The following is a 14,636-nucleotide window of genomic DNA, read 5'->3' as shown; positions in this document are numbered from 1 at the left end:
ATATATGTATACACACACACACACACACACACACACACACACACTGTTGCTATCTTCAGACACACCAGAAGCGGGCATCAGATCCCATTACAGATGGTTGTGAGCCACACCATGTGGTTGCTTGGAATTGAACTCAGGACCTCTGGAAGAGCAGTCAGTGCTCTTAACCACTGAGCCATCTCTCCAGCCCACCTGGCAGCATCTTTTGAAAGGTATAACTTTCAGTATTTTGAGTTTAATGGCAGATGTAAAAAAATAACTTTTATTCACAGTAGATGAAATCTGGCATTACTCTTATCTGCGATAGCAAGTGGCTTAAAAAGCCTCTCTGGCAACCCCAGGAGATTTGTCATTTTCAAAACCATCTTTCTCTCAAACATCCCAGGAGAGTAGTATCCAACACAGTGCAACTTTTAAATACTATTTTTCCACTCGAAGTATGAATTGAGGACTGCTGTCACTCATGTCTACTGGGGCGAAAATGGGAAATAGAAGATTCCTGGATTCCAGGAGCGGCAAGTGTGTCGGGCCAATAAAGACTGATTCCATCGGCACATCGCTCTCTTGCCTCCAGTCATATTTCACTGGCTTTTGCACTTGCTTGCTGCCCTGCAAGTGAGTATAGATCCCCTTCTTTCTATAAGCTCCACTCTGATCTATCCACCTTCTTTAACCGGTGTTATCTTCTGTGTTCTCCTGGGGGTGGGGCGGAAATGTTCTTTTGGTAATTAAATGGTCCCTTCCTTTGAATGCACAGTGCTGTCCTAATTGAATTACTTCATCAGAGCTGTCCATCAGGGCATTGCTGTCCATCTTGAACATTCAGCCATTCAGTTCCTGGGTTTCTGATCCCGGCAAGGGCGTGTCTCACTGTCAAATATCGAATTCCAGGAAACGCTTTGAATCGCAATGAGTGTATCCCCCCTGGACTTCACGCTTTTGTTTCTTTAGATCTCCTAGAGCTCAGCTCTCTGAAGTATTTAATGTCTCTTTTTATATTTGATCTTTTCCTTCTTCCCATACCTTTCTGCTAGAAAAGTGTTTTCTGTGGTTCTTTTTGTTTGGTTTCAGACCAGGGGCAAGGGACCGAGGTGTGTATTTTACCTATCAAATCTGACCTGGCCTCTAGATTCTCCCAGCATCCCTTAGTCCCTACCTGGCACACCCTGCCCCCAACCTTCAATTTTTCCAGCCCCTCTCCCAAAGGCTTCTACCTATATAATCCAGACATCTTAATCTCTCTCTCTCCTCCTCCTCCTCCTTCTTCCTTCTCCTCTTCCTTCTGTTCCTCGTCCTTCTCTCCTCCACTGTTCTTCCTCCTTCCCTTCTTTGCTTCCTCCTCTTCTTCTTCATCCTCCTCTTCTTTTTCCTCTCTTCTCCTCTGCACTTGTGCCCTCCCCCATCCCTTGCCACCTTCCCATGGCAACTCCCCTGGCCTTAATACTTGGGGCCAGTGAACTTAACTGAGAGCAGCTTCCCAATACACCTGCCTTTGATATAATCTGATATGGCTTGAATTGGCTCATTTCGCCAGGGTGAAATAACATATCACTTTTGAGTATTGGCCCCTGTTCTATAAATACCACAGACTCTAGGGATAGAGGTAGATGACCTTCTCCCTGTCTGTTTCTGCTTATAGTACATGATTCTGTGTCCTTTACAAATACTATTGGGTTGTATCCATGCTGTGGTCTAGAGATGGATTGTTTTGCAAAGTTGTATTCGTGGCAACCTTGGTTCCCATACTATTGAAAGGTCTTTAAAGAAAAGCTGATCATCAGGTATGACTCTCGAAAGGGATTAATACTTTCTGGTGGGAATGGGCTAGGTCTTCAGGGAGAGACTTATTTCTCAAAGCAATAAGTTTTTATAAAGTGAGTTTCAATTGCCCAGCGTGTTCTGCTGCCCCTGTTATTTCATATAATCCCATGTTGTAAGGGGCAGAGCACCGCACCATGAGCTGAACAGATGGAGTGTCCATCATAGCAAAGTAAGCCAATTTTCATTACAAAACCCCGGTGATCATACATTTTCTAATAGTATCACGAAATAGTCTAAGAGAGTCAAAACTAAATTTCCTTGCTATGGACATCTGTGAAACTATTTAGTAGAATAATCTAACATTTGAGCATTTTGATACTCTGGCTTTCTTCTTTCCCCTACACAGTATATAACTTTTAGAATAAGCTGCGTTGTAAAAACCCATGTGGGCATCCCAACCCTAGTGTCATCTGAAAATTGAACCCTATTTTACTCTTCTTAGTCTATATTTTTTATCATTGCTTTGTGGTTGTTTGAGACCAGGCTTCCTCTACCTGTCTGGCCTCAGACTCACGAGCCTTGGGCCCCTTATCCTCCCTTCTCCTAATCACAAACTCACAGTTTAGCTCAGGAATCAGGGCATGCCATTGTGAAAGAGCTATCGGCCAGCACATGCTATGTTGGCATGGGTGAAATTCCTTTTTGTTACTAAAGGTGTTTGATAAGCGTTAAAGAAGATAGAAGCCATCGTCACAGAGGGCCTGCTAATGGGGAAAAAGCTCCCCATGAGCCACTGCCAGAAAGCCAAACTGAACTTGGGAGGCATCAAAGCAGGTTTGTCTCTTTTAGTGGATAGCTGTTAAGAGTGCTTAAGGTGCGTTCAGGAAAAGAACTACAACGGACAATCTACAATGAGCCAGCATCTGAACTCTTACCCTAAATAAGAAGAAAATATTTAAAATTCTATTGTGTCTTAACACAACAACTGCAAGTATTTAAGAGCATTTTAAATATCTCTAGATATGCACGTGGGTTATCAGAGAGAAATCGAGAGCATCAATTTGGATCAATCTGGAACTTGAGCATTCTGCAGGTTAGACAAGTAGTTTGCTGAATTTTTAGATATGAAGGAATTTTTTTTTAAAAGACTGATACTAAAATCCTAAAATTACCAGTGTTTGGGAGTATTTTTGTTTTGCTCATTTAAACATCCTTTGAAACTTGAAAAGTTGTTGTAAGAAGTCAGCTATTTCCGTTGGAAATCGATGGATTTCCATACCCGCCGCTAGAAATTTCATTCTGAGACTCTGTGGAGTTATTCTGCAGGGATCTTAGTAGAGGTGTGGAGAGGACTGTCCTCCTGTCCTCCTGATGGCTTAGCAGATTAAGAGCTCAAGTTCCCAAGACCAAATAAAGGAGAAAAGAGAGACCGACTCCAGGAATGTGGCCTCTGATCGGTAGGCATGGATGTAACCCCAGCCACAGTACCACTCAAACACAATCAATAAATCAATAAATAAACAGGCAAACAAATGAAGAAGACAACAAAAATTAAATATATACCAGGGCAAAACACTGTTAACATTTTATGCAGAACATTGTAAGTATTGGAACCCAGTTTTGGTAAAAATATATAAAGTTGCTTAGTGTTTATCTCACTTAAAAAAAATATCTGTGTTGAGTTTAGATAATTAACTCCATATATTTCTATCCTGTTTGGATGTGAAATGTTCCCTCGGGCTTCTGTGTCTAAATACTTGGTTCCCAGAGGGAGATTCTTTTCTGAGAGGTTATGAAACCTTTAGGTGATATGGAACTGGGGGGTGGGCTTCAAGGTTATAAAGCTTGGTCCCACTACCTTTCCTGAAGTAACAATTTTGGTAATCTTCAAAAAAAAAAAAGACACATTATAAGAATACGTTTCCATTTTCATTCCAGGTATGGGATAGGGGGCTGCTTCAGATTGTCCTCAGCAGTTATGATTTACCTCGTGTGTTCTAGCAGGCGTCTGATTTTTTTGCCAGCTGCAGATAGTTTCTGTGATTGTGTGACATTTAGAATTCTAGGGACTTTTCAGAGGGTTATATAAATGCTAGAGCCCTGAGAGGCAGGGTGGGTTGTTGTTTGTTTGTTGTTGTTAGTTGTGGTTTGTTAAACAGTCATGTGCAGCAACAAGTAGAAAGAAGAAGAAATTATATCCTGGAGGTGATGATCAAACTTGCCCCAAGTTACTCAATGACCCTAATTAGCAGGAACTAGTCTTCTAATAATATTGCCCCTTTTCTAAGCCAACTTTCCTCTCTATCCTTTCTTCTCTCTTATCTAGTGTTAATGGGGCCCAAAGAGCAGAAAGAGGGCAGAGAAGGGGGGATAAAGAAGGACCCACAAAGTAGCTGCAGACATTTTGGATTGCTGATGTAGTTGGCTGGTGGACCTCATGACCCTGTAGTCAAAACTTCTCCATCCTGATGGACTTAACCTCTCTGGAACTGTGATCCAGAATAAGCCCTTCTCCTTGAGTTGTCTTCATTAAGATATTTTACCCAGCAACCGAAATCAAACAAGTGCAATCTATTGTTTGTGCTTTTAGAGTGAGTGTAAGTGCCATTGATACAAGTGTCTGTAAGAGTCAGAGGTCCTTACTCTCAACATAGTTTCACACCGGGGATTCTTCCCTCATACCTTCACTCTGAGCACAGACGCGAACATCCTTGCGTCTTCAGACACACCTCCAATGTAGAACTTTTTCTGGAACACTGGGGGGTGATCGTTTTCATCCTGAATCTCAATGTACACCTTAGCTGTATTGCCTGGAAGACAAGACATATCTTTGTTGGTGATTTTTTTTTCACTAGAATAAAAATCACTAGAGCAATATTTAGCATACTTCTCAGTAAAGGGATGCACACAACTTTCTAGAAGGCTATTCCTAAGTGATGCCTAATTCTAGGTCAAGAGAATACAAGTACAAATGTTACTAATAATGTTACATTTTTACTTTATTTTTACCGCGCTATGCATTCAGTCTAGGGCCCTGTATGTGCTAAGCAAGTGTTGTTTCAGTGTAACTGATCCCCAACTGCCACTTTTTGAAGCCATAGTAATTCACTTTCCATTTTAACTTTTTAAACTTACTTTCCCTTTTGTAGTGATACATAAGCTACCCAAATACTCCTGAATGGTGTTACTGGACACGGGCTTACTGCAAACTAGTTGGCACTCAATTATAGGTCACATTGATCTATATGGCTTCTATATTTGACTAATTAAGATATGGAGAATTAACTTTTTAACTTGTGTACTTATTAACACACACTCACACACAATTGTGTCTCCTAGAGATGTCAGATAAGCCACACCTACGATTCTCTCATCAATGTGGCTTCCTAAATAAGATCTGAACAATGAGGACACCAATAGACATGCTAACATGGGAAGGGGGATTTTATGGTGCTTTAAAACCTAGACAAATAACTACAGGCAACTAAGGATGCTGAGAGATAGCAAAGTAGTCTTTCTCAGGGAGGACCAGTACCCCCCTGCCTCCTTACTGGTTATCCAATACCAAGTGGTCATCCCTGAAATCACAAATACATAAATACCATAATGCTGACTGAGCAGGTTTATTGTATATCTAGGAATACATATTTTTACATACACACATATACATACACATATATTTACAATATATATCAACAATGGTTTTATTGATAATTTATACATATATGTATACATACATATATACATACATACATATATATGGTGTTAGTGGACACTGTCATATATGTATATATATATGCACATACAATTTTTAAAAGACCACAAATTGGAGAGAGAGAAAGGTGAGTGGGGGATCACATGGGAGCGTTTGGAGTAAGGAAAGAGAAGGAGGAAATTATGTAATTATACTATAATTAAAAAATAAAAAATATTATAAAAGTTCTGTATTTTTTGGCTCTTTGTAATTACTGGACAGGATGGGACAGGCTCTGCTCCAGGGGGTGCAGAACTATCTAGAGACGGTACATTGAACTAGTTATTATCATGCTCGATTTTAGATGATTAAAGCAAATAGAGGTTACTTAGTGGGGCAACCTCTCCTACGTAGGTGGTATGCCTGAAGTTTGAACATGCATTGATATCCAACTGAAGAAGACGAGCCCTTACATGCATTGGTGGTTGCCACCGCTGCCTGCTTGGAAACGAAGCAAGTTATACCTATCCATCCCAGTAAGGGTAAACAAAAGAACAACGGAGCGTTGGATGTAAGCCTCATTTTAAGGTTATAAAGCATCCAGGTTCCTCTGTGCTTTCATCTTTGGTTTTGCCCATTTCCCTTGCAGTTCGCACCATTTCTGACTAGCTCAATGCTTTTAATCCCCATTTCTATCATTCCAACCCCACAAACGTTTTTATTTTCTACAGAGTCTTTATTGCTTTCTGAAATTAGGCTTATCTGCCGTCAGGACAATGTGGGGGAAGATCTTCTCTGTATGCTCGATCTAACAACTTTTTATTGGATAAGTAAATGAATTAATAAGTATTAGAACAGAGTAATAAATCATTTTTTAAATTAAATTATGGTTTTTAGCATAGTCAACCTCTTTAGGCCTATCCAATCTCAGCTGTGTCCTCTGGGCTACCTGCTATGGGCATATTTGCCCATAGCAGCATCAGATAGCAGTGTCAGTAGGTTAGACATCCCTGGGCTTATTATCACCCGGGAGAGGCAGATAGGAGGTGCAAAGCCAAGCCCCCTCTCTCCCCATTTTAGTCTCATTTCCTAATTTACCCATGATATTCTGATTCGTTTTCAATTTATTCTAAGAGATAATACTGTTAGAATTCAAGACCACTTAATCACCTTTTAAAAAATATATTTTTTTAATGCTTTAAAAAAGTTACAACATATGAAATGCATTTCGGTCAGATTGTCTGAGAGCTGCTGACAAAGGCACAAAATAATTTAAAGCTGCAGGGGGCTGATGGATTCCATTTGTGAGTATGTGTGTGTGGTGTGTATGTGTGTGTGTGGTATGTTTGTATGTGTGTGTTGTATATGTGTGTATGTGGTGTGCATTGCATGTGTGTGTGGTGTGTATGTGTTGTATATGTGTCTATGTGGTATGTATTATATGTATGTGTATGTGTTATTGTATATGTGTCTATGTGTGTTGTATATGTGTGTATGAGGTGTGTGTTGTATGTGTGTGTATGTGTTGTTGTACATGTGTCTATGTGTGTGTGGTATATATGTAGAATAGTGCATGTGTGTGTTTTGAATATATGTATGTGGTATGTGTGTGTTGTATGTGTATGTGTTTGTGGTGTGTTGTATGTGTGTATGTATGTGGTGTGTATGTGTGTATGGTGTATATATGGTGTGGTGTATGTCTGTCTGTCTGTCTGTCAAAGTAAGCCCAGCTGCTCAGTTTCCACCTAGCTGCTAGATGAGGTCTGAATCATCTAACAGCAGTATTAGGAACATGACAGTTGGTGTTGATTCCCTGTCTACTCATAAACCCACTTATCCTTCAGCACACTCCAGGAATTATAATTCAGGAGTGAAAATATAAATTATGTATGGAATTTCCCAAAGGTTTACAAATACTTTATGATAATTTATGTGCATATTGGTCTGTTTGCATGTGTGGGTACAGGCACAAGCTTGTGGGCTCCTGGGTATACCAGGAGAGATAAGCTCTTTAGCCACCAAGCCGTTTCCCAAGACATTGTTTATTTCCATATATAACAGGTAATGTTCCTGTTAATTCTTAAAATAGGCCTGTGGTTGGTACACGTACCTAACTTTTACACCTTACTTTACACAATGAATTAAATACAGCTTTCAGGATTCACCAATATGGACAATTCAATTCATAGTAACAGACAACCTGATGGGTTATAATTTAGGAGCAGAATTTAAATTGTGACATTGTAGGCTGATAGTCTTAGCTCACTTTAGAGTAATTGCTCATCTTTGTCTTCATTAGAGTTTTGTATTGCTCTGATGAAACACTATGGCCAACAGTAACTTGGGGAGCAAAGGGTTAATTTGTCTTCTGCTTCCATATCACTGCTCACCACTGAGGAAAGTCAGGGCAGGAGCCTGCAGACGGGGCGGGGCCAGAGCCTGCAGACGGGGCGGGGCCAGAGCCTGTAGATGGGGACTGAAGCAGAGTCTGCAGAGAATCCCTGCTCATTGCATTGCTCAGCCTGATTTGTTAATGTGCTTTAGAAACACCTACCTAGAGCTCGTGCTCTGCCCAATAGGCTAACACCTCCCACATCAATTTTCAGTCAAAAAATGGTCAGATTTAAATATGTTTAAGCGTACATTTCTTTTAAAAATGAGATCATTTAGTCATTTCACAAAAGACATACAATTTCCCTTTATGAATTTTAATTTAATATAATTTGCCAATTAATTTTGAAATTGATGTTTGTAACATTATGTAAAACTATTTATGATAGTCGAATATAGAGTAGCCTACCTCTTCATTCTCCTACTAATTTTTGATAGATGATATCCTTTGAGATGTATAGAACAGTAAACATTTTCTCTATAAACAAACTTTTGAACTAAATTTTTTGCATTTAATTATTAGAGCACTTTAATTCTCTCCACAATAAGGTTCTTACAGATGGGAAATCTATCTTGATTACCTATAAGCATGATTATAATACTTTAATTTATTGGTAATCTTTCCAGTGTAATGACCCTTATCCCCATTTTATTCCCGAAGACATTATGCAAATATTTTTTACCTTGCTGGGGAAAATAATTAACATAACTATTTGTGGCAGTTTGAAGGAGAATGTCCTAAAGGCTCACATGTTTGAATGCCTGATCCCCAATGGATGATACTAGTTGGAGATATTTCGGGCTTGCTGGAGGACATATGTCACTGAGGGTGGGCTTTGAGATTTCAAAGCCATACACCTTTCTCAGTTTACTCTAGTTTCTTCCAGTTCAAAATGTGAGCCCTCAGCTTCCGTTCTAGCGGCCGTGTTTGTCAGCTGCCATGCTTCCCGACCGTGACATTGATGGACTCCAATGGCTCTGAGACGTGTCAAGGACCGGACTCAGCTTGGAGAAGGGTTCTGAGGAAGGGGTGTGTGGAAGCTCCAAAATTAATGACTTGACGCCAAATTGTGGGTCCAAGCTGAAGTCTTTGTGTTCTGTTTGAGATAGCTTTCTAGATTGCTTTTTCCCTTGTTCTGCTTTCTCCAGAGATGTCCAGACAGCTCTCTCCCTACTTGAGACAGTTCTCCTTGCTATTCTAAAGAATTCTCTGCATAGCTCACCTCTCGTAGGTCATAAGCCCAGTTTTTTATTTTATATATCTGTTGTGGTAATTTCTTACCCCAATAAGCCCATATAAAACCACACAACCAGTTATTATATCTACATGCATAGATTGGGCTTATCTATCACTATACTAATTATTTCCCAGTTATGAGATTCTTTGCTACTTGCAGCTTCTCCAGGTCATGTGGTTCTGCTCCATCTTTCTTTCTTCTCCTCTTCCTTCATCTTTCTGAGACCTTCCACTCACAAGTTGGCTCCCAGCATAGCTGTTTTTGTTCTTTTAGATTTGTGAAGCCCCTTATATAATTCATATTGCATCCTTATTTTTTTTTTGAGAAGTTATATCTTTTTGAACCCATTAGAGTTCTTTCCCACAGTCTTAAGGGCTGTCCTGCAGGTCCCAGCATTTACCGTTTTTTGCTAAGACATTAGAGACACGTTTGCATCCCGGCTTATGCTGTCTCTGACCATCATGGAGTTATTATTATTAACACGAGGGAATTCCTTGAGAGGGGAATGTAAAATATGTACATTTTACATACAAACAGGCCTTGCACCCATGGCAGCCATCGATACTTGTGGAGGCCCATGCCTGTTGGCCATGTCCCAGGGTCAGGAACCATGTCATTCTGTCTTTACCAAGGCCATGCTGGACCGGGCAGAAACTGTAGTCTCAAATAAACCCTTCCTTCTATAAGTTGCTCTGGTCATGGTATTTTATCACAACAATAGAAAAGTAGTTAAGGCAGAAGTTGGTACCTGACAGTGGGATATTGCTGTTATGGGGCCTGACTATGTTGTTTTTACAGGACTATAGGGGCCTTTGAACCTTGGACTAGAAAAGCAGATGAATACCATTAGTGGAGCTAAATGGGACATCCTTACAGGGACTTGGAAGACAGAAATGCTAAGAGCAGTATGGATCATGGAGGCCCAACTCCAGAGGTCTCAGTGGGGGACAATTTTAACAACCTGCCTAGGAATTCTTGTGATATTTTGGCAAAGAATGTGGCTGTTTTCTGCCTTTTCCTAAGAACTCACCTGAGGCTATATTAAAAAAAAGTAGTAGGCAAATTTCTTTGGTGGGGGAGATTTCAACATGGCCCAATATTAACTTCACTATGTGGTTATTAATAATCACTCTTAGGTTCTGAAAGAACATTTAACTTTTTATGATAGATAGGTCACTAGGTCAGGGTGAATTCTGAACAAGCAGAGTTTGATATTCAAAGAAGGCAAGGAGTTCCAGTCTTGGCTATAGGCATTGCCCGATTCCAACAGGTGACCAACGATGACATTGCCACCAGTGCTTGGGAGGGACTGCACAGCTTGGTGTCTAGAGCCTGAGGGACTGCCCTGGAGACATTCCCTTAGGTAAAACAAGATCATTGACCATGCCAGAGAAAAGAATTTAGGAAGTGTCATGGAAGAGACATGTTGGTGCTTTATTGGGAGAAGAAACAGGACAGACTTTAGATTTAAGTGTGGGCTATTAAGAGAAGAGAGAGGGATGTTGAATGTCTTTACTGTGTATGTGTGTGTGTGTGTATGTGTGTGCTTGTGTGTGTGTATGTGTGTGGAAGAGAGAGAACATGTGCATGTATGCACATGTATATGCACACATGCATATGTGTGCATGTGTGTGTTCGTGCATGTGTTTGCATGTGCATGTGTGTTCATATATGTATGTGTGTGTTTCTAAGCTTTTTGAAATTGTGTTGCTCAAAGACTGAATTTACAACCAATTTCAATGATTATTAAACACTTAAAATATACACAACAACGTAAGGCTGACTTGTCTCTCATAAAGAATTTCGTTTTTATATATAACATGTTGTGTTCAGGGGTAGGGCTAAGAAAAGTGTCCTAATATAGCTAAACTCAAACATAGTGGATATTCTTCCCTAAGTAAATATCATTTTCATTTCTTTTTTCTAGCCACTCTTCATAGGCCTTGTCAGCTATACTCAGTTCTGGCTTCTCAGAGCCTGGGACACACAACCAAATTCAGAGTGAGAAACCATATGTTTCTGTCTGAATGTTTTCTTTCTAACTCATCTCAAATTATTCAGCAAACTTTGCTGTTTTTTTGCCCTGATGACCCTTTTCATTTTTGGTTTCTATTCCATATTAAAAAAAAAAAAACTACAGTTACTAGAGATGCAGCACCTCATTTTCCCAGTTTGGGTCATTGTGTGAACCCTGTGTAGCTAAGGGGACAAATCGTCATACACATGGAAAAAAAAAAGATTAATAATTCACATTGAACATGCAGTGTATCTAACAGAAGAATGTAAAAATGAATGTTGGCCAAGAGTGAAAGATCAAAGTGTTCACCTGTGTGTGGAATCATTGGGATGCCTTCATGTGGATGCTTTTTCCTCGTGGATGCTCGGCCCTGATTTCCATTCTTCACACACACTGGCTGTAAGGACTGTGTTTCTTGTATCCCAGCCAACCCTGGGGTTTGATTATTTTAAGGCATAAGCTTGGAACTAACTCCAATTTAAGTAAGTCAAGTTTGCTTGAAATTTCCTTGAACGCCTGCAAAATCCCTTTCTTCCCCGTGTTGTATCTTTTATTTAAGACAGATTTCAAGCAAGCAATGAATAAGGATAAAATAAACGGAGAGAGGTGTTGAAAAAAATGAATCAGAAAAAAATCACAGAGAGGCCTGACATTCTTCACCCTCCCTGTGGTTGGTTCAGACATGACAGTATGAGAATCACAGTGAGTTATAGAGTTGGAAAGGTGGCCAGGGTTACATCACACAGGCTTCTCCTACAGAGTATTTGGAAATACTCTCCTAGGGAGCGTAAGATGAGATGGCCATTGGTCCTTACTTCTCAGCTCTCTCTGCAGGCTTATCATCTGTTGTAGCTTCTGTGGTTTTTGTTTTCAGTAGCCAGGCAGCAAGAAAGATTGACTATTTCAGAGTTTATTTTAATAGTTTTCTAATTTAGCATTGATATTGATTTAATTAACCTTTGCCTGATTTTAATTGCTTGTATCTAAAACATGCATTTTATGTCTGTGTTTGACTAAAAGGTTAATAAGCTGACTGAAGGGAAGAAATGTACATAGCTGTCTGCCCCAGATGTAAGCATTCCGATTACTAGAATAACTAGTAGTACATTTCATCTAGGTCTTCTGAGAAAATGGCAACATTGATGAGTTTATTATTATGATATTGAGGACATAATTAAATGAGAAATAGTCTAGATAACTAACTAAAGTCTGAATTTGTGTTCATATTAACATTTTCCCTCTTTGGAAAATGATAACTATTGTATTACATTAAGTGAGAGTTTTCTATATTAAGAGCTATCTTTATAATCTATTACCAATTTATCTACCACTCATCTCTCTAATATCCTACCTAATTTATATATATCTATCACCTATTATCTGAGTACCATTTATGTATTATCTGTTTATCTCTATCATCAACCTATTTATACATCGATTATCATCTATCTACCCACCCATTATCTAGCTAGCATATTATTTCATATAGTCTTTATAGTAAATTACCATAAAATTTGTGTCTTAATATATTAATTTGTAATTTTAAGCAACAAAACACATTTGTTATTTTAGTCTGCCTGTCAGAAATCTCATGCTATGCTGATTGGGATAGAGGCAGCTCTGAGGACCATTTTGGAACCCTTGGGCAGGGTTGTGTCTTTTATTAATCTTCTCCTTACAAAAAGCTATGTAAAATCACAATTCTTCTTAATATGCTAGTATATCATTTTTCCAACTTCCTGAAGTATATGGTCTTTGCTTCCCAGAGCTTTTCTTTAAATGTAGAATGGCTTAGAGATGTCTTGGTGTTTAGCCAACACAGATCATCTTGCTTCTTTCTCTCCATCACAAAGACTTTAATACTTGTGTTATCTCTACCCAAAGGTCTCAGGGCTCCTTGTTTCTCATTTGATACATTGGAGGAGTCCCTCAAAGTCAAATCTTCCTAAAGTCCAGGAATTAGGTTAGAGATCTCTTGGGGATTGAGACCACCAATCTGTCTACTATTGTTTTAATTTTTGTATGTAAATTCCAGGTGACATATTTACAAACAGAAAGGTTTTAGTGTGTTCCCAAATATCAAAGTTAGTGAAGATACAGCAATTTTGACAATACAAATGTTTATATTTCATAACATTAATTCTTGCATGAACATGGCCAGGGATAGAACTATTATTATTAATGCTTGTACCAACCTTGGGAACATTGTGGGTTAAATGCTTTTTGAGTGCTATTTTTCCATTTGATTCTGTAATAAAATCTTAAGGATCATTAAATATCTTTGTTTTTTTATCAGTGAAGATAATGGGGCTTAAAGAAATTGAACAACATGCTTAAAATTATATAACTAGGAGAGCCAGAAATAGTATATACTCAAACATCTGATAACATACACAAAATAATTTCATGTAGGGCTTCAGTTAAATCATTTTAAAGTCCAAGAGAATATTTAAAACTCTGCCTTGTAATTTAGAAGACATAGGGTACAGGGAATTTTGCATCAATAGTTTCTAAAAAAGGTATTTTTATGCATACAGATACCAGACCTTTTATTTTATTATACTTTTGTATCTGAAAACATAAGAAATAACATCTCACTGGGACCTTTCCGAAGTGTTCTCAGTTTTTTAATAAGTACATTAGAGGCTGAGAATGAAATAATGAAATGGAATTCAGGAAATGAAATTTACTTCTAAACTGCTTCAGAAAGATGGAGGAGGTAGTGGAAATGAAAATTTTCCTGGGGGAGTATCTTTTTGAAGACATCTCTCAACCTACTTCAAAAACCAGGAAATGATTCAGGAACAGAATGAATGAACAACGAGACCTCCCATTCCATCAACTGAATTCTGCTCCCAACTATTCTTGTCCAAACAATCAGATATTTATTAACATAGGATGAAGGGACTAAATTATGATACATGTACATGGAAACTTCTGAAGTTTATTAAGTTACTAAAAAATACTTAATGACAGAAAGTATTCTGGATATTATAATAGAAAATGAAAAGAAACAGTCAAAGGTTTTTAAAAGAGCCTACAGATGAGAATATATGTGTATACGCATGTAACTATAGTAAAATTGATTAGGAGAAAATATACCAAGTTTTAAGAGAACAAAAATGGAGAAATGTGAATTCAATTTCTCTATTATATACATTTTATAATTTTATATAATAAAAGATTTCACTTTTCTAACTAAAAATAAATTAATGTTAATGAATAGAGGCAGAGAACCTCACAGATTTTAGACATAATACTCTCCCAAATACACACAGTTATTCATAGTTCTATAGTCCGTTAGTTAACTGCTAAAATCCTGTTGTGAGCTTGACCAGGCCCATTATGTGCATTTTCTACAATCTACTATGCAAAGAGGAGGCACTATATAAATATTTACTTTTTGCATATGACTAAACTCAGGATTAAAAACCTTCATTCTACCCTGTGATATAAAAAGATAGATTTGTGGTTTGCTCGTTTACTTTCTTAAGGATGGTATTTCTAACTTATATATGACTTACTTGTGAAGATT

At 38.4% G+C, this 14,636-nt stretch overlaps 1 protein-coding gene across 21 annotated transcripts in view; it reads right to left on the bottom strand.

Annotated features, from left to right (window-relative positions):
* The window catches only part of Pcdh15 (protocadherin related 15), a 1,206,525-nt gene that overhangs the window by 86,557 nt on the left and 1,105,332 nt on the right, over window positions 1–14,636 (bottom strand). For all 21 annotated transcript variants that reach the window (XR_004112186.1, XM_031346915.1, XM_031346916.1 and 18 more), the window contains one exon: window positions 4,444–4,571. Coding sequence is in view for 20 of the 21 variants with exons in the window: in XM_031346915.1 (XP_031202775.1) it covers window positions 4,444–4,571 (128 nt within the window). In the remaining variant the exon portion in view is untranslated. The remainder of the gene's footprint in view (window positions 1–4,443; window positions 4,572–14,636) is intronic.

This window comes from Mastomys coucha, unplaced genomic scaffold (genome assembly GCF_008632895.1).
Source record: "Mastomys coucha isolate ucsf_1 unplaced genomic scaffold, UCSF_Mcou_1 pScaffold3, whole genome shotgun sequence".
Taxonomy (NCBI): domain Eukaryota; kingdom Metazoa; phylum Chordata; class Mammalia; order Rodentia; family Muridae; genus Mastomys; species Mastomys coucha.
Note: the sequence above shows the minus strand (reverse complement) of the source record. Positions and strands in the feature narration are given on the sequence as shown.